Raw genomic sequence first — 24,024 nt, 5'->3', positions numbered from 1 at the left:
ACTGACAGTGCCCAAAGGAGACTCTTGGAAACACCTGAGGAACAAAGACTGAACTGGGGGTGGAACTGCTGGACCCAGGCTAGAGGGATTTCTAGCCTGTGAAAGGAACACCTGGAGTTTTTAAGCTGCAAGCAAGGACAGCTGGTCCCCTAAAAATCTCTGCAGCCACCTTAAATCATCATTTAGGGTGAGAACTTGCTACTTATATCCAATCTCTTTAATATATTAAGATCAGATTGCATTTGTGTTTATTTGCTAGGTAACCTGCTTTGATCTGTTTGCTACCCCTTATAATCACTTAAAATCTATCTTTTGTAGTTAATAAATTTGCCTTTGTTTCATCACAAACCAGTGTGTGGGAGTTGTACCTTGAGGCAAAAAGCTGTTGTATATTCTCTCTCCACATTGAGGGAGGGGGCAAATTTCATAAGCTTACACTGTACAGATCTCTGTGCAGCACAAGACGGTATGATTTGGGGTATAATACTGGACAGTTCCTTAGCTGTAGCTTCCCCATGATGAGCTGATCACAGCAGCCTGTAAATTCTGCAGCTGAGTGTGTCCCTACCTGTGTGTAGGCTGGTGAAAGAGCAAGCTTGGAGGACTTGGCAACTTATCATAGCAGCACAGTGTGAGGGGAAGCCCAGGCTGGGGGGTCAGAGGGGCTCAGTGGTACCCCGGTTCCAGGTGGCACCCTGGGGAAAACCCATCAGAGGAAACTCTCTATTAGGAACAATTAACATGACCATGAAGGAGAACCTTTTTGTCAAATTCACATTGCTAGATACAAAACGGAACTGATTTGAAAATTTAAGATGTGCAGAGATCATGATCTGCAACTCCAGCAATTTCTTCAGCTGGTTGTACATGTCTGAAACTAAAATTTAAAGAAGTTTTTTTGAGAAATCATGATAGGAATTCATCACAGTGTGATAAGAGACAAGACCATGCACCTATTGGGAAGACATCTATGCTACTCCCTTCATCCTAAACACAAGGATGAATTTAGTGACACAGAAGTAGTAAAGAACTTTTGAATGGACATTTTCATACCCTCTACAGTTCTAGAGGAAAAATTATATCTTTGTAAATATATTATCATCATCCTTCCTCTGCAGTTTGTGTCTGGGGATTCACTATTCTTCCCTGAGTCATTCACAAGCTACCATCTTTCCACCTAAAGGTAACTGAATGGGAATCCTTTCAAAGGAAGTCAACATCTACGCCTAATCCCTTCATGTCTATCTGATGGACAACTGGGATCCCTCCATAGCACTCAGCCCAGGACTGCCCAGTGCCCAAGAGTCAAGAAGAAACTAAACTTCACTCTCAAGACGCTACCACGTATACCACCAGGCTGGTTCTATGCAGTTTTTTATATGCAAAGTCATAACCCTAGACACATCACTTTACCTGTAAGATTATTACATAGAATTAGATTAAATTTATCCATACTGGTTGACTTCTAATTCAGTGAACTTAACTATATCATCCTTCTGCCTCATAGTCCTTAAAATTATGTTGTAAATCAGTATATTCTTCACCAAACTCCCTTTAAATTTTTTCTTAAATTTAGAGAAAAAACACAAACACACCCCACTTCAGCATGCTAAAGAAAATCAGTTTCATCTCATAAGACAAAAAGGTTCTATATATTTCACAGATATACAACATTGAGCAGTAATCAAGTATTTCAAAACAGATGCCAGTATTTTTTCTTTAAAAATCACTACTTGGAACACACAGGAGTTAACATTAGGTTAACTCCCACAATGCCCTGAGAAGTGGCATAGCCTTACCTGACACTGATTAATGGCTGCATGGTTACCATGGAATGGAGACTGTCTTTCTTTATCCCGATGATGCCTGCTGCTGTGTTTACTTCTCTGCAACTGCTGACGCAATTTTGCAATCTGACAGGGGAAAGAATAAGAGTCTCAGATTTCCCTTCGCAAATTCAATTCAATTACTACATTGACTATTATCAAAAAAGTAAAAACTGAAACACTGCTAATTATGAGAATCTACTTGATATAATGTTGAGTCAGCTACTCTACAGATAAATCACCACAATACTAAAATATTAGCTTTCATTTTTCTATGAAGACCTGCACATATTCCCAGTTCTCACATACCAGTATGATAGTACCTGAAGATAAGGAGGTTACTTACCAGTAAACGAAGTTCTTCGAGATGCATAGCTCCTATCTGTATTCCAGTGAGCGTTACTTGCATGCACCATATGCCCAAAGCTGGAGCTTTTGAAAGTAGTGCCGCATTATAGTCTCACCCGAGGCAATAAAGGGTACGGCGGACTGCCTTCAGTTACAGGTAACTGACCTTGTTTTCTTCTTCCAGTGATGGTCCCTTATTGTATTCCACTGAGGGCAATTAACAAGCAGTACCTATATGGGAGGATGGTGCGAGGACACTGTGGAATGGAGGACTGCTGCTCCAAATGAAGCATCCATTGTGGAATCATGCACTAGTGCATAGTATATGGAAAAGGTGTGTACTGAACTCCACATGGCCACACTTCATATGTTACTCCTGGGGGAATTCTGTGCCACTGCGCACATGCAGAATTCATGTCCCCCACAGATTTCTTTGCTTCCCTGCAGAAAAATGACTTCTGACAGGGAAGCAAAGGGAAGCTGCAAGAACGGTCACAGGTTCCTCCCTGGCAGCGCTGGTGCATGGTGGGGGTGGGGATAGGGATAGGGATGCCTCAGTTGGTGGCACCTATCTTGCATTGGGCTCAGCTACTAGCCTGGGCTGAGGATGGGGAAGGACCGACTTCCTCTTCACCTGCAAGGAGAAGGCGGGGCTGTGGCTGAGCCACCCTCAGAAACCTCCCCTGGTTGCAGGAAGCTCTGCACCCCCTCTCCCCTGCTTCCTGCACCCATCGCTCCTCAGCCAGGGGAATGGGGTTACTGTATGGGGGGTTACTTCACCATCTGCCCAACCCCCATACATCTGGACCCTCCCATACCCAGATTCCCCCTGCCAAGCCTCACCCCCTCCACACACCCCTGCTGAGCACCCACGCTAGAACCCCCACCCCGATGAGCCCCACCCTCTCTGCATCTGGACCTCCCAGATGAGCCCCCCACACCTGGACCCCCACCCCACTAAGCCCCAACAAGTTGAACCCACCCACCCCACCAAGCCTAACTGCCTAAGCACTCAGCCCCTCCCAGCAGAGTCCCACACACCCAGACCTCCATTTCAAGCCCCAGACCCCCCCCCCACCCGCTGAGCCCCAACAACCTTCATCTGGACCCCCCATCCCGCAAAGTCCCATTCCCCCTGCATCCATTACCCTCCAACAAGCCGGGGCAGGCCCTGGCCCTTGCACTTTGTCAGGGCTGGGTGTAACCTCACTGCCAAGTCCACGTCCTGGGGGCAGGGGAAAATGCAGCATGATCTCCCATCTCTGTGCAGCCAGTGGCCTGTGCTCCCCACTGTCATGCTGGACCCTCCACATTTATTTATTGACAAATAAAATATGCATAATTTTAAAATATTGTGTGCAGAATTTATTTTTCTGGCACGGAATTTCCTCAGAAGTAATATGTCTGAGAGAGACACATTGTGGAATGCGGTTGTGGTTGATGCTTGTGCTCTCGTGGAATGGGCCCGAATCCCTTCAGGGGGGGACCGTCCCAATAAGTGATAGCAACACGTAATGCACCCTGAGACCCACTTGGAGATTTTCTCGGTGGAAATGGCTTGTCCTTTAATTCTCTCCACTACGGCAACAAAGCCTGGGAGATTTCCGGAAGGTCTTTGTTTGCTCAGGATAAAAAGCCAATGCCCTTTGAACATCTAACAAGTTAAGCCTTCTTTCCTCATTCGAGGCATGAGATCTGGGAAAGAAGGTAAGTAAATCTGAAGTGGAATTGGGAAACCACTTGGATAGGAACTTGGCGTGGAGTAGTAAAGAGCCCTTGTCTTTATAGAAAGTAGTGAAGCAGGGGTTAGCCATTATGGCCTCGAGTTCGCTAACCCTCCTAGCCGATATAATGGCAATGAGGAAGGCGACTTTCATGGAGAGATAGCGAACATGAGGCCATAGGTCCGAATCAGGTAGTTAGCAACGTGAGAATTAGTTTAAGTTCCATTGGGGGGTGATAAGTTGAATGGAAGGGTATTTTCACAGGAGGCCCTTCAAGAACCGCACAGTTAATGGGTGGGTAAAGATTGAATGACCGTCCACCAGCAGATGAAAGGCACTAATGGCAGCTGCATGCAACTTAATGGAACTGAGGGTCAGTCCTGAGTCTTTCAGATAAAGGAAATATTCCTTTATATAAAGGAGTAGCGGGATGCCCACCACTTCAGAGACAAGGCCCTGTCTGGTAACCCAGGAAGTGAAGCGTGTTCACTTGGCTTGATAAGAGTGTCTTGTGGACTCTGTCCTGCTGCTTAAAAGGACATCTCACACCGCCATAGAGCGTTCCTGCGCTAGTAATGGTGTCCATCCAAAAACCAAGCCGTCAGGTAAAGTGTGCACAGGTTGGAATATCTGAGTCTGCCATTGTGTGGGGTCAGCAGCTCTTGCAATGTTCCAAGTGTGGAGTTTGCTTCAACATGCAGAGGAGAAGAGGAAGCCAAAATTGGAGAGACCAGAAAAAAATGGTTACTCACCTTCTTGTAACTGTTGTTCTTTGAGATGTATTGTTCATGTCCATTCCAATCAGGTTTCTTTGGGGGTCCTCCTCCTTCCCGATCGTTTCTTTGGGGCCACAGCATGCCGCGGTTCCCCAGGTTTAAAAGTTGTGAGGCCTGCAGTAAACACATGCCCAAAAGTGACCTGCACACTTCACGCTTGCAGTGTCTAGAAGAGAGTGACCAGAAAGACGGCAGGGCAGCTGGAAGATTTTTCCCCTAGCAGCATCCACGGAGTCAACCTGGGCACCCCCTGGAGTCGTGCCTTCATGGCGCTCAATATAGAGCCCTGCCGACCCGCCACCCCCTCAGTTCCTTCTTGCCAGCTACTCCGACAGAGGGGTAAGGTGGGTGGTTATTGGAATGGACGTGAACAACACATCTCAAAGAACAACAGTTATGAGAAGTTGAGTAACTTTTCTTCTTTGAGTGCTTGTTCATGTCCATTCCAATCAGGTGACTCACAAGCCTAAGATTCAGAGGCGGGGTCGGAGTTCAGATATCCACTGACTGGAGCACTGCTCTACCAAAGGCCACATAGTCTCTGGCCTGCTTGGTAATCATATAATGTGAGGCGAACGTATGTATGAATGACCACATGGCCGCTCTGCATATTTCCTGGGTCGGAACCTGCTCCAGGAACACTGCTGAAGAAGCCGGAGTCCTAGTAGAGTGTGCTGTGAGCGGAGGAGCAGGCACCTCTGCCAGGTTATAGCATTCAGGGATGCAGGACTTGATCCACAACGAAATTTGTTGGGAGGAGACTAGAAGACCCTTCATCCTGTCTGCCATGGCCACAAACAGTTGAATGGACTTCCTAAATGGTTTTGTTCTTTCAAAGTAGAAGGCTAGTGCTCTGCGGACATCCAATGAGTGAAGCCTCTGCTCCCTGCCGCTTGAGCGCGGCTTAGGATAGAACACTGGGAGGAAGATGTCCTGGTTCATGTGAAATTGGGAGACAACCTTTGGGAGGAAAGCTGGATGTGACCTGAGCTGAACCTTGTCTTATAGAATACGGTGTCAGTGGGCTCTGATGTTAGGGCCTTGAGCTCAGACACCCTCCTTGCTGAGGTTATCATCATCAGAAACACCCCTTGTACGACATGTAGAACAGGGAATAAGTTGCCAACGGTTCGAAGGGTAGACCCATCAATTTACAATTGACTGTCTAGTACCTCCTCTATGGTAATGTGTAGGGCATTAGCTAGTCTTCGCAGCAATTCCTGGAACTGGCAATAGTCACCCAGTGGGGAAGGAGGGGATTGAAGAGGCAGCTGAATCCTGGGAAGATGAGGGATGCTTCTCAGGATCTGTCAGTACCGTTGGAGTCGGGCTAATTGGTGCAGCATCCAGAGTTATGTTGGAATGCTTACCTGACGAGGGTTGTGGTGATGAAGTGGGGGAGTCCTCCCAGACCGAGCGGGACCGTTCAGAGGGTGAATATTGTGGCCATGATCTCCAGTATGGCCAACCCAGTTGACCCTGCTGTTGTGCAACTTGGGACCACAGTGCCAGATACAAACTCTGCAGACAAAGCAAGGTGGGGAAGTGCCCCAGTGTTGTCGGAACCTTCCAGTAGTCGTGCTTCCAGAGCAGGAGTGGTGGACCGGGTCAGAGATCCATATCATCCAAAACAGAGGATTCAGAAACCTCACCAAATGGTGGTGCCATCAGGACTCTTGGAACGGGAGGTAGCAGGAGCATAGCGGGCAAAGGGTCCCTTCGACTTGGTGATCGGATCGGTGGTCGTGGAGTGCGAATAACTCATGGGGATCCAGGGCACCTCCAATTCTCCCAGAGGTCAATGGTATCCGTTTCGCTGGAGGAGTCGGTATCAGGAACTGCATCTATCTGGAGACCAATGGTTCATGAGATGCCAGCAGAGTCGCTGGGTCTGTGATCGAAACCAGTGGATCTAGTGATCAGTCCTGCCATTTCTTATTCTTGTGAGACTTACAACGCATGGATACTTCGTGGCCGGAAATCGTGGATGGTGCCGAGTCCTCATTAGATTTGGAGGAAGACTTACTGCCATGCTTATGTGCATGCTTCCTTGGTTCATGACTAGGCCCCAGTGCAGGGTTCTGCAGTAGATGGGGCGGTCTTCACCTGTTCAGGCCAATGTAAAGGGAGTGCTCCCCAACCAGGAGCCAGTGTTGATCCCATGGCAGCCTCCATAAGGTGTTTCCTGAGGCGGAGCGTCTGGTTCTCCCAAGTACAAGCAGGTGAGGCAGATACTGTACCTGGATGCAATGTGGCGCTTCCCCCAAGCAGTACATGCTGGTGTATGTTGCTGATGGAAAATGAGTGGGAGCAGGAATCACAGGTTTTGAACCCTGGCATCTTCAGCATACCTAGTACCCAGGACTGGGTGCTGGGGTGGGGTAACGGTGGGCAGGAAACACCACTGAAGCAGTGTCCCAAGTCCTAAATCTGATATGAAAGGAAGAATTGAACAGAAAACAGAAAAAGTAAATGCAGAACCACTAAGAAATCTAAACTACTAACAGTACTAAGGATAGGTTTTGAAAAGTTTCAGAAAGTGTGTCACAAGGATGATTGGAGAGTAGAAGCTCTGGCTTGGACCATGAGGTGGTGAGAAGAAACTGGAGATGTCGATAGCCCACCATGCCCTTTATCACCTCAGGCAAGGCCATGATGCGGCACAGCGTGCACATGCGGACCGCCGAACAGTAATACTTTCAAAAGCTCCGGCTCGGGGCGCATAACCCTCAGTGGAATACAATATTGGATCATCACGAAGAGAAGAATTAAGTTTGACAGGAATTATACTACCATTTGAATTCCTCTCTCAGCTAAAGGATACTTCCTCGATTTCTCATTGCTTTCCCTACCCCACTTCATTAAATATTGGTGTCTTGCACGGTGATCCTATCAGTTACAAAACAGATCAGCCATTATGTATTTCTATTTTCTCCACCTCCAATCTTTATATGGAAAAACTAAACACAAATGTTTGCACTTTCTTCAAACCTCATGGTAATAAAATATGCAGGCAACAAGCCTGACCCAACTTTATTTCAAACAATAGTGACCTCCTTGAGTTGGTCTGTGCTGCCCCAGGATGCTGAACGCTTGTGAGATCCTTTCTTCTTTTCTAAATATTCTTCAGCCCAGGCACTCTCTGTCTGTAACAAGAAGATTAAAGGATTAATTTTAAAAGGGTATGCTTATTCTTGCCAAAAAACAAGAGAAAAAAGAGAAATTAGAAGCAAGTAAGCTAAGAGAGGGCATGCAATTATGATTTTCTGGATTCAGACACTGCTGGAAAGCACAAGTCACTGAATGAAAGCCCTCTATGGCAACTTTGATATTCCTATAAGTAATCAGTATGAAGATGTCACCTCAGCCACTCCTATAATCTACATAGTAGGTCTCTCCCCTATTTCATATGAACACTGATTACCCCCAACTATAACAGAAGTATTAACTCTAATTTAGTTTCACTTAAAACACGAAAAGAATTTGACCCATTAGGTTTAAGTGGGTACAAGTCCCAATCACTTTAGCGCTCTGACCAGGGATTAATTTGATCCTGTGTGTTAACAGACATTTCTAGTACTGCTTGAGTACTAGAAGCAGTAGTACTAAAGGCCTGGTCTACACTACTGAGTTAGGTTGACGTAAAGCAGCTTACATCGACCTAATTGTGTCAATTTCCACACTACAGCCTTGCTTCCACCGATATAAGTGCCCTACTACAGCGACATAACTCTACCTCCATGAGAGGCTTATGTCAGCATAGTTCGGGAAATGCAGTGTCCATATAGACACTGCAGGTTACTTATATCAACTATTGGCTCTCATTTTATCAATTTCACAGCTCCGTGCTAGAGTCAGGAAATTGACAAGAGAGCCTGGCTCACAGCTGGGGCTGTCAGCCTGGGGCAGGTCGGGGGCTTCCTGCCCCAAGCTGGGGTCCTGTCCAGGCTCTGGACTCCTCACCCTGAGCTGGGCTTCTGCCTGGGCTCTGGGCATATAGCTCCCCACAGAAGCCCCGGGGGAAGCCATGCTCCCAGCAGGGAGTCTGGGGGGACGGGGAGGCTCCCAGCAGGGAGCTGCACACAGAGCTGAGAGCCCAGCTCTCTCAGCTCCCTACACTGCCCCTCTTAAATCAGTGGATGCGCACCACCAACAGAAGGAGGCCAGCATGGACATGAACCACTGTAGTAATTACTGTGGTGGCTGTAAGTCAACCTAACATTACATCGACTTAAGTTTGTAGTGTAGACATGCCACAAGCAAACATTCTGGTATATAAGCAATACTGCACAATTAATAATTGCAATATCACACAAACACCTACACTATAATCTATCGTCAAGCACTCAAAAGTTAGGAAATAGTAGAATTAAATTGCCTGGGCAACTTTAATTCAACCTCCTGGTGTGCATGCATTATGATACTGTCTTTAATTACATGATCACATATTTTTCCCACAGGTCATCTACCTCATTCAGTGCACAGAATGGACGGTGCTTACTGAATGACCAACTATTCAACAGCTTGTTTCATCTTCATTGTTCAATATGTGGCCTAGGCATTATTTACTCTATACTATTCAAATCCTGTCCTGAATACAGAAAGAGGCTATTGTGACAGATGCAGCCATTTCCTGCAACATACTTGATAAACCATACTGATTTAAGTTTTAGTAGGTTTGGAGTCCATTGTATTAAGATGCAAAGTTCATGAATTGTGGAATTATATGTAATTTCTATAGGAGGAGACATGACCAATATAAATCCTGGGAAGTGTCATGAGCTTCAAAAGACTACATGAAACTATGTGCCAGATAAGAATGAATTTATGTGACAAAGTTAGGTGGGTTTCCCAGAAAATTTCTTGGGGGAAGGCATATGCAAACATACATCTCTATCCCAATATAACGCGAATTCGGATATAACACCGGGGGGGGGGGAGGGAGTGGGGGCACAAGCATGCAAGGGTGCAAAGAATTTGGGAATAAATAGAAAAAAAAACTCTCTCCAGGAATTTGGGAAGGGAAGGAAAATTCCAAAGAAGTGAGCTTGGAAGATGAATGTATACAGAAAGAAAAAAAAAAAAAAAAAAAAAAAAGCAGTCTCTTACACTGAAATACACCACCTAACAAAACTGTCTTACCTGTGTGGCTTTGTCCCTCATACAGGGAGCAGCCTGTCCATGATTATCACGAGGCCATTGTCCAGCGAGGTAGGGAGCAGCAAGTGTATCCAGTGAGGAAGTGCGGCGAATTATACTGGAAGGGCTTGATGAAGGCGGTCGTGATTTGTCAACTAGAAAAATAAAAATAATAATAAGATTTCACAAGCAAATTGTGTGTATCAAGAACAAGTAAAATTCAGTAAAGCAAATTTTCAATTAGCCATACTGAAAATAGAATTTTTATGTATTCAGTACAGAGTGCACACACACAAAATGTAATACCATAGGAGCTATGAGAGACCACTTGGAAATTAAGCTCAAAATTTCCTTTTTGTTGTTGTTCTTTTAACATTTGCCCCATGATTACATTGCTCTCATGAAATGTGTTTTCAGAGTTTCCCTATAAAAGCACAGAACAAAGTAATTACCAATATTATTAGGGAGTTTTTTTAATGTTTTTTTTTTTGCTGTGACTTTTAAAGTACTACCAAAATTTATGCCTAATTTAATATTGGATTTATTTTTAAAGCCCAGGCTGTTAATCCATATGCCAACTATTGCATAGTTTATTTCCACAATGATCAACAAAACTTATACTACTAAGCAGAAAACAGCCATCCTGATGGACAGTTATGAAGGAGACTGCTTATGACTTTGGACTACGCGTATGGTAACCTAGCCAAACAAAACAAAACAAAACCACACACACATGATCAAAGTTCAGAATGAGACACTTCACAGATGTAAAGATAAAGAGTTAATAGTTTAGCAACTAGACATTTCAGTATGCAAAATATTTAGATTTGTTTTCCGAATATTAAAAGAACAAGTAATTTAGACTCAAAATGTGATCTACCTATAATATGGTTTTAAAATGATGCATGGAATGCTTGTCCTCCATACTGAAAATAAATGTCTCAGAAAGACAGGTTACCAATAGCTTGTTCTTAGAGACGCACCACTGTGCATTCAGACTTGTGGAATTCAGAGTCAAGCTGTGAATCAGCATTGAAAAGCAGTACAGGAAGGAAGGATGTGTGTGTACATGAGCATTCTGATGCATAAGTGAAGTCCTCACCCTACTCTATAAAAAGGGGTGGTGCACCCTCCCAAACACCTCAGTTCCTTCTCTCTAAGGACAGAAACCTGATGTTACATATAAATCCTAAGTAGGGGGTAGGTGTGTGGATAGTGTGACTACACAGAGGCAGTTCCCAAAGAACAGTAGTTACTGATAAGTAACCTTTTTCTTCTTGGATGGCCTCTGTGCATACCTACTTGTGGGAGATTAGCAAGCCATAAGGTGGATGGTGGGAGAGGAATACTCAGGAGTGCAAGTAGAGTGGTACACTCCAATATGCAGTACCGGCAAGAGATTTTTAGCGGGTAGGGGGTACCGGAAACACTTGGGGAGGCTAGCCCCCCCTCTGGAGGGGGGTGGAGCTGCATTCTGCTCCTTAAAAGAGCAGAATGCGGCTAGGGAGGGCATTCATTCTTTATATGGGTTTAACAGTACAATGCATATGCTAACAAACTTAAACAAAGGCTTTGTTTAAGTTTGTTAGCATATGTATTCTACTGTTAAGTTGGTCAGGAGTCCTCAAGAGGGCAGGGGTGGGACGGACGGAAGGTGTTTAAATAGTGGTTTGGATTCCTGCTCCAGCCTCTGGACTACGAACATATACTGATGGGAGCATTCTAACCAAGGGTCTGAGGACTTTAAGGTAATCTGGAGCCTTCATATTTCCTTGATCCGTTGCAGATGGACTTATGAGTTGGATACAGTACAAAGACTGTTCTAGCCTCATTGATTGCTGATTTCTCCCTTGCAATGGACAAAGATCAGATGTCTGCTGACTTTCTCACACGAGTCAGCAGCCTTTGATACCTGTGGTATAAGCAACATAGCCCTTGCTTGAGTGGTTTTGTTCTTTCCTCTCCAAATGTCAAAGCCTGTTCCCATTGAACTCAATAGCAAAACTTTTTTTGATTTCAATGGGAACAGGATTTGGCCCCAAGAGATCAGAGAATGGGATTTTGGATCAATTGCTCATCTGACCAGAGACAGTTCTCATGCACGTTCTGCCAGGCTGATTTTGATTGTCCCTCCTGTATGTCACGGACAGGAGTTTCCTCTGGCTGCGAATAAGATCTGGGGGAAAATAAAAGGAGGGAAATACATAGAGACCAGTGGGAATATGAGAGCACCTTAGGCCATAAAACCAGGATGGGGTCTCATGGTAACTTTGTCTTTGAGGACCACATTATAAGGTGGAGTGGCCCCCAAAGCACTAAGCTCACTCACGCTCCTAATAGAGTGAATTGCTATCCAGAAGGCAATTTTGATAAATAAATGCTTGAAATATATTATTATTTTGGTAAATAAATGCTTGAGCAAGAGACTCCTAGGGATGGCCTCCCACACCTATCGGTTTTGTTAAAACAAGTTTTAGGACACAGAACCAGATACTTGAGGTGACTGTTTGCTAAGTGAAAACAGGTCCTTTAAGCTGAGAACTGCATACCAATTTCCCTTGGTTAAGGAATGGATAACATCCTCGATAGTGGTCATCCTGGACTTTAATATTCTTATGTACTTGTTGGGGTTTCTGACCCTCAGACTGTTCCTCTAATTGGGATTCAAGGAATTTGGGGGTGGGGGGGGAGAAGGGGAAAAATCTCTTTTCCTTCTGTATTCCTGTTGAATCCCCCCATGGCTCATTTCCTGAGGAGTGATTCCACTTCCTCCATTATGACACTCTCTTGAAATGGGTCCCTGAAGAGGGAAAGAGTGGGAGGATGGTGAGGTAATCTGGTGCAAAACTGAACTGAGTATCTGTCCTGGATGGTGTCTAGCACCCAGTTATCTGAAGTAATCATGCACCTGGAGCTGCAGGAGAAATGAGATCTGAAGGGAGGGGACACGGTGACGGATGTCCCATCAATAAGCCCAATAAGATATCAGGTAGTAGCATCAAGAAGCCAGGTGAGCCCGGAGCCTCAAACATCTCTCCCTTTTGGTGCAGAGCATGAAAGTGTGGCAAACTGTATATGGGGTTATTAAGTGGGTCTCACTAAGGGCTTGTCTACACTACCACGCGGAGTCGATCTAAGATACGCAACTTCAGCTATGTGAATAGCATAGCTGAAGTCGATGTACTTACATCTACTTACCACGGTGTCTTCACTACAGTAAGTCAACAGCTGATGCTCTCCCGTCGACTCCACTTGTGCTCCTCATTCTGATGGAGTACCGGAGTCAACGGGAGAGCGCTTAGCGGTCGATTTATCTATACTAGACGTGATAAAGCGACCCCTCCACCCCCGGATTGATCGCTGCCCGCCAAACCAGCAGGTAGAATAGACAAGCCCGGAAATAGAAAAGGCACCAGATCTCCAGTATGATAGCCAGGTAAGAGGCACACCTCTTGAAGCCTTTACAAACCTCAGGGCCAGACAGTCCTGGTAAGGGGCAAAGGCTCGCAAGGAAAGGAAAGGGATATTTATACTAAGATAACCTACACTACTCTAAACTAGCTATTTACAATAAGGATTTAAGCTAGGTTGAGGGAAGCTCTAGTCCACAGGACATGAAGGCAAATGCCGCTTGCTCTCAGAGGTGGCAAAGTAACTTAGGCTGTTAGGGATGCATTCCCTTATTCAGAAGAGAGTGATGCCATCACCTTTACACAAGAAATGCTTATGGCACCATCTCCCCTCAACCAACAGCCACAACTTTTCAAAGTACTTTTGCAGCTTGATATCAGGTGTGCCACTACAAATGTAAATGCACAGAGGGCATTGAAAAAGAACAAGAAACTACTTAGGAGTTGTCCTTTAGACAGGTTTTTTGTACATTTTTTCAAGAGCATATATAAAAAAAGCCCTATCCATTTTAGATAAAAAGGCTCTAGGAAGAGGAAAATTAAACAAGTTTTCAATAGCTCTCTAGAAGGCAGCATTAACACAGTATATATATGAAAGGATCTGTGTCCACTTTGCTGCTTTTTAGAAGAAAAAATATGTCTAGTTAGTTATGCAGTCCTACAGACATCTGATTAGTAATTTAAGTAAGCTTCTGCTTTCTATGTTTACATCTATGCAAATATCTTGTACTGTTTAGTGCATAGTTTATCAATTTAAATACAGTGCAAGTATCTTTTAGCATGATGGGGTTACTAGCTTTTACTGGAATACAAAAACCATTATAACAATGTTACAATTATATATATATCGTGAAGGATTTCTAAGCTCATTATAAACCATGTATACTAAGGAATTCCTTTGCCTGAAATGCAGCCACCTCTGGAATGGAATGCACCAGCTGCCTGGCTGCAAATAACAACATTCAGTTTAGAACAGGAACTGCTGAACTAAAGTTTAAAGAGGAATTTAGATAAACAGTAAGTACGCTAACTGAAAATTGGACTGGATTTCTGCAGAGCTGAAGTGGCAGGACTTTATGAGAAAGGAAAGTGTGACATATATGAGTAAGGACAGACAACACTGGCAATCAGGACTCTTGGGTTGTAATCCCAGTTGGCCATGGACCTGCTGTGTTGCCTTGACCAAGTCACTTAATCTCACCTTACCCATCTGTAAAATTAAATACAGCAGTTATCCATCTCACAAAGCTATTGAAAAGCTTAATGTTGCTAAAATATTTTGAGATTCTCAGATGAGAGGTGCTATATACCTGGAAATTTTATTACTCTTGAGGGAAGTACCATATAATCTTTAAAAGCTTTAAGTGGCCTGCATGTATGTTTTACATCTCAAAAACATGGCACTTCAAAACTGAAAATGCCATAACTAAGGCTACGAGTCCATCACAGAGGTCACAGATTCTGTGACTTTCCGTGACCTCTGCAGCAGCCCCATGGCCATCATCAGCAGTTTGGGTGTGTGGGAGGGGGCTCAGGGCAAGGAGCAGCAGTTTGGTGAGTGCAGGGGGTGCGCGGCCTCCCTGCAGCTTCTAGGCGGCAGAGGGGGTCTCCGTGCTGCCCGTAGGCCCCACCCCCGCAGCGCCCATTGGCTGCGGTTCCCGGCCGATGGAAACTGCGGCAGCCGGCACTTGTGGCGGGAGCAGTGGAGGAGCCTCTGCCCTCAGCCGCCTAGGAGCTGCAGGGATGCGGAGCCAGGTGGGGAGCCCCTGCCAGCCCTGCCAACCCTCCCTCACCCAGTACCAGTGGGGTTCCCAGGCCACATGGCACAGTCCGCCCCACCCCCTCCCTCAGTACCAGCAGGGGTCCTCCACCACCACCACCTCCAACACCTGCAGAGCCCCCGGACCGCCCCCTTCCCCAACCCTCCAAGTTTTAGTAACAGCGGGTATTTTTAGTAAAAGTCATGGACAAGTCACAAGCCCATGAATTTTTGTTTACGGCCCATAACTTGTCCATGACTTTTACTAAAAAAATACCCATGACTAAAATGTAGCCTTAGTCGTAACACCTTTATTTGTGACTTGATACATATTAAGAGCTATAGTTCAAAAGTATGCTCAAAATGGACCAAATAGTCTGTAGAAGTTATGCAGGGAGATTTACATCAGAAAAGCTTGTTGGAAACCTTGAAAGAAATAACCTGAGTGCAGGACAATGTGTTGCTAATTTAGTGTCTTTATTCGGTGAATGAAGTAGAGAATCAAAATTTAGCAGCATAGATTTGAGAGCAGATTTCAAGTATTTGCACAAGCATTCCCTCCCCCTTTAAGGTTTATTTCCTTTTTTTTTAAATTATAAACAAAAAGAAGTCTGATGACAATTTATTTCTCTCTCCTACTTTTCTCTTAAGGACACAATACATAAATTGAAAGGATTCATCAGTTACTCAAATTTGGTATCACCCAAGGTATGGTACAGGAGAAATCTGGAAAGGGACATATATGATAATCAATTTTGTTCGTCTAATTTGAGAAACAAAGTGTTGAATTACATTTCAAAAAGAATTTTTGAAAAGTAACCTTTTCCCCTTCTATATTACATCCAGAATGGTCTGCCATCATATACAGTTTGCATGAAATTTACCAAGATATTTTCTTTTCAAACTGGTTAATATTTATTTTAAGTAGAGCTGTCAATTAATCACAGTTAACTCACATGATTAACTCAAAAAAATTAATCACGATTAATTGCACTTAACAATAGAATACCAATTGAAATTTATTAAATATTTTTGGATGTTTTTCTACATTATCAATATTGATTTCAATTATAACACAGTATAGTGCTCATTTTATATTATTTTTATTACAAATATATGCAGTGTAAAAATGATAAATGAAATAGTATTTTTCAATTCACCTCACGCAAGTATTGAAGTACAATCTCTTTATCGTGAAAGTGTAATTTACGAATGCAGATTTTTTTTTGTTACATAACTGCACAAAAAACAAAACAATGTAAAACTTCAGCGCCTACAAGTCCACTCAGTCCTACTTCTTGTTCAGCCAATCGCTAAGACAAACAAGTTTGTTTACCCTGATGGGAGATACTGCTGCCTATTTCTTATTTACAATGTCACCTGAAAGTGAGAACAGGCGTTCGCATGCCACTTTTGTAGCCAGTGTTCCAAGGTATTTACATGCCATATATACTAAACATTCGTATGCCCCTTCATGCTTCGGCCACCATTCCAGAGGACATGCTTCCATGCTGATGATGCTCATTAAAAAAATAATAATGCGTCAATTAAACTTTTGACTGTACTCCTTGGGAAGAGAATTGCATGTCTCCTGCTCTGTTTTACCCACATTCTGCATATATTTCATGTTATAGCCATCTCGGATGATGACCCAGTACATGTTCATTTTAAGAACGCTTTCACAGCAGATTTGACAAAATGCAAAGAAGGTACCGATGTGAGATTTCTAAAGATAGCTACAACACTAGAACCAAGGTTTAAGAATCTCAAGTGCCGTCCAAAATCTGAGAGGGACAAGGTGTGGAGCATGCTTTTAAAAGTCTTAAAAGAGCAACACTCTAATGCGGAAACTAGAGAACCCAAACACAAAAAAAGAAAATCAATTTTCTGCTGGTGGCATCTGACTGAGATGATGAAAATGAACATGCGTCAGTCCGCACTGCTTTGGATCGTCATCAAGCAGAACCCATCATCAGCATGGAAGCATGTCCTCTGGAATGGAGGTTGAAGCATGAAGGGAAATATGAATCTTTAGCACACCTGGCACGTAAAAACCTTGCGACGCCAGCTACAACAGTGCCATACGAATGCCTGTTCTCACTTTTGGGCAACATTGTAAACAAGAAGCAGACAGCATTATCTCCTGCAAATTGTAGCCAACCTTGTTTGTCTGAGTGATTGGCTGCCCAAGAAATCGGACTGAGTGAACTTGTAGGCTCTAAAGTTTTACATGGTTTTATTTCTGAATGCAATTTTTTTGGTACATAATTTCACATTTGTAAGTTCAACTTTCATGATAAAGAGATTGCACTACAGTACTTGTATGAGGTGAACTGAAAAATAATTTTTTTGTTTTTTACAGTGCAAATATTTGTAATAAAAAATAAAGTGAGCACTGTACACTTTGTATTCTATGTTGTAATTGAAATTAATATATTCGAAAATATAGTAAACATCCAAAAATATTTAAAATAAATGGTGTTCTAGTGTTGTTTAACAGCACGATTAATCGTGATTAAATTGAGATTAATTTTTTTAAAATCTCGACAGCCCTAATTTTAAATATTTGTGTAGAGACAGCTTCCAACAGCATTCTAGAGACAAAAAAAAAAAAAGACAATCCCAACCCCAAAGAGCCAAAAGATTTAAATTAGACTAATGTAGAACATGAAACTAACACAGGAAAGGAGGAATATGGGTTAAATCAAAAATAACTGAAGATGTACAGTGAGTGATTCATACAAATTCTGTATTTTTAAATAGCAATTTGTGACTGTGGAAATGAAAAAAAATAGGTAGCACATGAACTGAAGTTGATAGAAAGCAAGGCAAAAATAGGGAATTGTGAGGAGGGATATGAAGGAAAGTGAAGATGCCTTCAAGACAGAAAGAAGAAGGTTGTTCCAAGTTAGACTGCAGCATGTAAGGAAACACAGGGTTAAAGTGGAAAGGTCAGCCTACATCATTGAGTTGACTCTGTATAACAAAGGCCTTAAAATTTTGTCCAGTAATTCCCATATTAAGCCTATCTGTAAGAGAACGCAAAGGGGCAAGGTGAATGGCTAGAACACGGGACAAGGAGAGGAGCAACAGGAGAAGAGAAAAGATGGAAGCAGAAACGGAGCTATGCAGAGGCCTATATTCCTCCTGACTGTACCAAGATAGAAGTGATATATATGAAAAAGGTAGCCATATTACCAGCAATATTCCTCATACAATAGGGTTACCATTCGTCCGGATTTCCCGGACATGTCCTCCTTTTTGTGTTAAAAATAGCGTCCGGGGGGGAATTTGTAAATCACTAAAAACATCTGGGATTTCCCCCCCCCCCATGCAGAGCGAGGTGCGGCTGGGAGGGCTGCAGGAAATTCAGCCGCTCGCATGGGGGTCTGGCAGCCAGAGCCCTTCCCCAGCAGCTTGCCGGGCTGGACTCCGGAGCAGCTGTAGAGCTCCTCCTCCCACCCCCCGCCGCATTCTGAGCCGGCCGGCCGGGCCGTTTGCATCGGGCCTCGGCAGCTCCTCCTCCCTTGCTGCCCAGCGCCCCGCTCTGGCAGCACTGGGTGGGGTGGGACCGGGTTGTGTGTTGCGCTGGGGAGCGCAGCCACATGTCTGGCTCCACACAGAGCCCAACACCATGTTCTGAGCGGCAGGGTAAGGGGGTCAGGGGGCAGGAGAAGGGTCAGGGAGATTTTGGAGGGGGCAGTCGGGAGTTCGGAGGGGGCTTTTTGGGGGGAGTGGAGAAGGTTTTGGGCAGTCAGGGTACGGGTAGGGTTCAGGGGGGCAGTTAGGGTGGGGGAGGTCTTAGGAGGGGGCAGTTAGGGGACAAGGAACAGGGAGGCTTAGGTAGGGGGTGGGGTTCTGGAGGGCAGTTAGGAGCAGGGGTCCCAGGAGGGGGCAGTCAGTGGACAAGGGGGGGGGGGNGGGGGGGGGGGGGGGGGGGGGGAGGGGGGGGGGGGGGGGGGGGGGGGGGGGGGGGGGGGGGGGGGGGTGGGGTGGGGGGGGGGGGGGGGGGGGGGGGTGGGGGGGGGGGGGGGGAGGGGGGGGGGGCGGGGCTAGGGCGGGGCTCCTCCCGTCCTCTTTTTTGCTTGCTGAAATATGGTAACCCTATCATACAAATTTATGTGCAACTGTAAAGTTATTGACGAATATTGGCCTAAGTTGCTGGGCAGAGGACAAACCCTAAAATCTACACTTTTAGGGTGTTGTATACATTGCAATTGACACAGCACATGTAGGCCTACCTGAGCTAATTTTAACTGAGCTACCTTGCTAAAATTAACAGTGTAGCTCAACAGTTTGGGCAGCGGTATATGCTAGCCACCCAAATACATACCTAAGGTAGCAGCCAAGATTGTTATTGGATGGGTAGCCCGTACTACCACTTGTGCTGCCATGGCTACACTGCTTTTTCAGCAAGCTAGATCAAATCAAAGCTAGTTCAGATATGCCTACACACCTTGCAACTGCCCCTCCTAACTGCTGTTTAGACATACCCTTAAAGGCAACATAGTAGCAAGTCAGTCAGTTAAAAATGAGTGAGGGGGGATATTAGTGCAAAGAGCATTATTTTCAAGCATCTAACAGTGTTGCAGCTGACAGTGTCTCTAAAAACTTATATGGAGAGTGAGAGTTGTCACTTCTGGTACTATGCATTTAGCCAGGACAGTGGCTAATTAAAGTCAACACTAAAAAATGTGCAAATACCAGTGTAAACTTGGACACCGACATTTAAATCTGAAATTCTTTTAAGTAGGAAAGGTGAGAGAAGCCTTATAAGCACAGCTATAGTTGCAATACTTTTGAAAAGACTACTTTGAAATTTATATTAAAATATAGCATTGAAATAAACACATTAGCTTCATTATATTTGTTATTAATACACACATTATATACTAAAAGTATTTCTAGGAAGAGGTCTGATGACAAGAAAAAGAGTGGTTTATTAATAAAAGCAGTACCTCAATTTATTATTTTTTTTAAACACTCAAAGAGAAAAACTGACCATCATTATTTCTGAATTCCACAGCTGGCTGTTTCAGTTCCACAACCACAATTTAAAAATTCTCACAAAACTACATAGTCAAATATGATTTTTCTTGGTGCACTGTACTTTATGTACTACCAAGAATAAACCACCCCATCCTACAGTGACAGGCACACACCCTCTTACTTCAAATTCCTCTCCAAAATCCACTTGTGGAGCCTACAAACATTAATCCCTTTTAAAACAGGCCACCCAAAATTGTTTAAAAAAAAAAAGTTAACTTTGAACTATCATCTGGTCTCTCAACGTGTTCTTGTCTGAGCTCTAGTTTTCAAAATATAATCTCTTTAGTGCCAGGAACCAAGTTTTCCAATCTTTTGTATAAGACTTCCCAAGTAAACAACAACAACAGAATCACAGAAATCTATGGCTGGAAGGGACCTCAAGAGGTCAGCTAGTCCCATCCCTCTAAATTGAAGCAGGATTAAGTATACCTAGACTATCCATGACAGATTTTTGTCTATCCTGTTTTTAAAAAACCCCCAATGGCCGGGATTCCACAACCTCACTCAGTAACCTGTAATGTTTTCAAATGAATTCTTACTCAGAGAATTATACTTTTATAATGTTGTTGTTTCACATACACATGTGTATTTAGTATTAAATGCAAAAAAATGTGTTAATGCAAAATTAATGTTGCAAGAATAAGCACTTAATTCTCAAGAAATTCCAACAACTTTTGTTGTATGTGGCAACTTGAACTTGGGCACAAACAAAAATACATTAAGTGTACCATGTTAGAGAGTTACATTTAATAAATGAAAAAAAAAAACAACTCCAAAAAAAACAGAAATTCTAAAGATGCCTAACATGGCCAAGTTAAACACTGTCCTTACTGGAGAACAGCAATATAAAAGAATCTTCGGAATAACAAAATAGTTTTGCTTTTTAGTCTTATGAATTTTAGAGTTTTAAAACTTGTCAAATATATATTTTCAAATGCTGAGAATTAGAAAATTGGTATGGCAAACTTTTACTGATGGGGAAGAAATATACTATGAATTGTTTACAAGCTGATTACTGAATAAAAGCCTTCCAATACTTGAGAAAAAAAAATCCATACAACTTCCAGCAACATGCAGTCATGTGCCAAAACTGTCAGTTTGACTTAAGTAAATTGCTACAAAACATATCCTATGCTATTCTGAAGCTATTCATTTTGTTGAGTAAACAAGAAAACGTATGATCAATTGTTTAAAATCAGAAATATCCTATCAGCTATGACAGCTGAGGTCCTCAAAGTTTTCTGTAGCGTAGACCACATTTTAATAGGAACATTGCAGTTGGGAGGAGAGGCAGTCCATGAGACAATCAGATAACATTCTATTGTTACTACAGCAATACTTGAAAATATCAGGAGAGTGTTTGCACTAAAATAAAATAAAAAAACCAACAACACCCACCCAGCTAAAAATGCTATAAATTAGCAATCGAAAATAAAAACTAGCTTCATGTGATTAGCCTTCTAACTATGGCCCACAGATCAGTTCAGGAACCTCCAACTCCACCAGTGGTTTATTCTTAATGACATTCAATAAAACCTAGAGAAGGTCTGTCCTGAATATGTCCCAAAGACAAATTGCTTTAAAACTAAAATCTAAAAAAAAAATATCCCACATGGATGTAAGGGTTTGAAGAGGATTTTTCTATATCAAATAAATTCACTAAATATTACTATGTACCACACTACATTGTTTTGCTGGTTCTGTATTCTGTAGAAGAGAAGCTAAATCATCAAAAAGATTCTTTCCAGTACTCTCCACATCACATACTACAGGGAACTGGCATGTTAACACATGGTCAGACTAGCAGCCTTGTCAGACTCCTCAGGATCACACACAAAATTGCTGCCAACAGCATACACGTATGCCAACCACCATTTAGACAAGATTTGTGTCCAGCAAGGCTTAACCACAGCACGAGTCTCCATGGTGTCACTAAGCTGCTCCATCTTAGGGCCAGGGTGGACCAATAAATAAAATAAAAAATAAATTGCTGGCATATTTGGCTCCAACACTCCTCACACTACCATGCCATGCAGCAGCATCACTGCTGAGAGGGCCAATCTGAATCACTTTCTGCATTCCAGCCTAAATTAAGTCAGGGGTTCTCAAACTTTTTCTTTCTGAGCCCCTCCTCCTTCCCCCCCTCCCAACATACTATAGAAACTCCCTGGCCCACCTGTGCCCCAATAATTGGTTTTCTGCACAGAAAAGCCAAGGGCCGTGTGGCAGGGAAATTTCCTGGGGCCCCATGCCACAGGGGCCCCAGAGAAGCTACATTATTCAGGCTTTGGCTTCAGCCCTGAATGGCAGGGCTCAGGGCCCCTGCCTTCAGCCCCATGTAGTAGCATTCTGCCCTGGACCCCAGCAACTCTATTGCTGGCCCTGCTTGGTGGACTCCCTGAAACCTGTTTCTCCCCCTCCCCCGAGTGGGTCCCAGAGCCCTGGTTGAGAACTGCTGCATTAGGGGATTCTCAAAGAAAATGTAGTTGTTCATTCAACCTGGCTCTCAGTACTGTCAAACTGGTCAGTTACATTTAACATTATAGCACAAGGTAAAAAAAAAAGCACTCTTTGGTCAACAGTGGACCAGAATACACATTCATGTACAACTCTTTATTAGAGAGGTTACACTTGCCTCTGAAGTGATATAAGAAATGTCATATTTTTTATCAGATTCATATCTAAATAAAGATCTAAATATTTTTCAAAGTTTTTCTTCCTCTTTAATAAGGTCTTCTTAAGAGGAGAAAGCCAAAGAGAGCTAAAAATCAGCAATCCAAGTTTAGTCAGTTACAATATAGTAAAATAACTGCTTCAAAAGAAAGCACTGGAAACCACCACTGATACAGTGTTTGGGGGGAGAGGTGGGTGTAATAAACTAAATTATAATTGAAAGAATTATTTTGTTAGTTATTTAAATCCAAACTAAGCAGTTGTCTAAATTTTATTAGAGATGCATATCAGATCCTAAAAAAAAGTTAGTGTGAATATTTCCCTAGACTTCTATTGCCCCCAAACATACCATAATGTTGAATTTTATAAACTGTTAGTTAGATGGGGTGGAATGGAGTTGACATTGAAATACAGTTTTAATAATCACTCAGTCACCTACGCTTAAGAATAGACCGACACTATCACCAAATTATTAAATCCTGCCTTAATACAATCAGCCAAGTCTATCATTTAACCCCTCTGCTTGTTTCAAAATGTAAATTTCCATTTCAGTCAACTATTCATGGTGTTCTCATTGTAGTATTTTCCTCTACAGTTTCTCATGCTATATTACTTGCACCAAGTGCTCATCTGCTAGTTTCCCTTGATGTGACCTACATAATAAGAGATCCACTTCCATCAAGACAACAATTACAACAGCTGCGCTGATGAAAAACAATAGAGCTGTTTCAACGAACAGAAGAGTATTAGGTCTGTTTTAATTAGCCTAATTATCAACCCTTCCACCTCCCACAACTAAATCTATTTTTCAACAAAGTGTTCCTGCAACTAATTTTCAATTAAGAAAAGCAAAAAAAAAAAAAAGTATCAATAGAGCACACAGGATGTTGTATAGGCTTATAGAGAAAAGCAAGTACTCTCTTTCATTACCTGTACATACATATTTTGAGGCAGAAAGGAGCCTAACATAACTGTAACTTAACAGAACAAAGCTAGAGTAACAAACTTCAAATCCCTAAAATCATTTTTAAGTGAAAGTACTTTAAAAGTTCTATAATTTAGATCCATCACTGCAAATGATGGGTATTTCATGAATTCTTTCATAAGAGAATGAACAATGACTCCCATAGGGAGTCTAATTCAAGCTCAACAAGGAGTCTGGTGGCACCTTAAAGACTAACAGATTTATTTGGGCATAAGCTTTCGTGGGTAAAAACCTCACTTCTTCAGATGCAACTGAAGAAGTGAGGTTTTTACCCACGAAAGCTTATGCCCAAATAAATCTGTTAGTCTTTAAGGTGCCACCAGACTCCTTGTTGA

The 24,024-nt window shown here is 43.1% G+C and overlaps 1 protein-coding gene across 3 annotated transcripts in view; it reads right to left on the bottom strand.

Moving 5' to 3' along the window:
* The window catches only part of FAM117B (family with sequence similarity 117 member B), a 93,070-nt gene that overhangs the window by 36,258 nt on the left and 32,788 nt on the right, over nucleotides 1-24,024 (bottom strand). For all 3 annotated transcript variants that reach the window (XM_034785831.1, XM_034785829.1, XM_034785830.1), the window contains exons 2-4: nucleotides 9,817-9,968; nucleotides 7,728-7,820; nucleotides 1,800-1,913 (exon numbers count right to left, since the gene is read on the bottom strand). In XM_034785831.1, the coding sequence (XP_034641722.1) occupies nucleotides 1,800-1,913; nucleotides 7,728-7,820; nucleotides 9,817-9,837 (228 nt within the window). In that variant the 5' untranslated portion in view covers nucleotides 9,838-9,968. The remainder of the gene's footprint in view (nucleotides 1-1,799; nucleotides 1,914-7,727; nucleotides 7,821-9,816; nucleotides 9,969-24,024) is intronic.

The sequence above is a fragment of the Trachemys scripta genome, chromosome 11, assembly GCF_013100865.1.
Source record: "Trachemys scripta elegans isolate TJP31775 chromosome 11, CAS_Tse_1.0, whole genome shotgun sequence".
Lineage (NCBI taxonomy): Eukaryota > Metazoa > Chordata > Testudines > Emydidae > Trachemys > Trachemys scripta.
The sequence above is the reverse complement of the archived record's forward strand: the minus strand, read 5'-3'. Positions and strand labels throughout refer to the sequence as shown.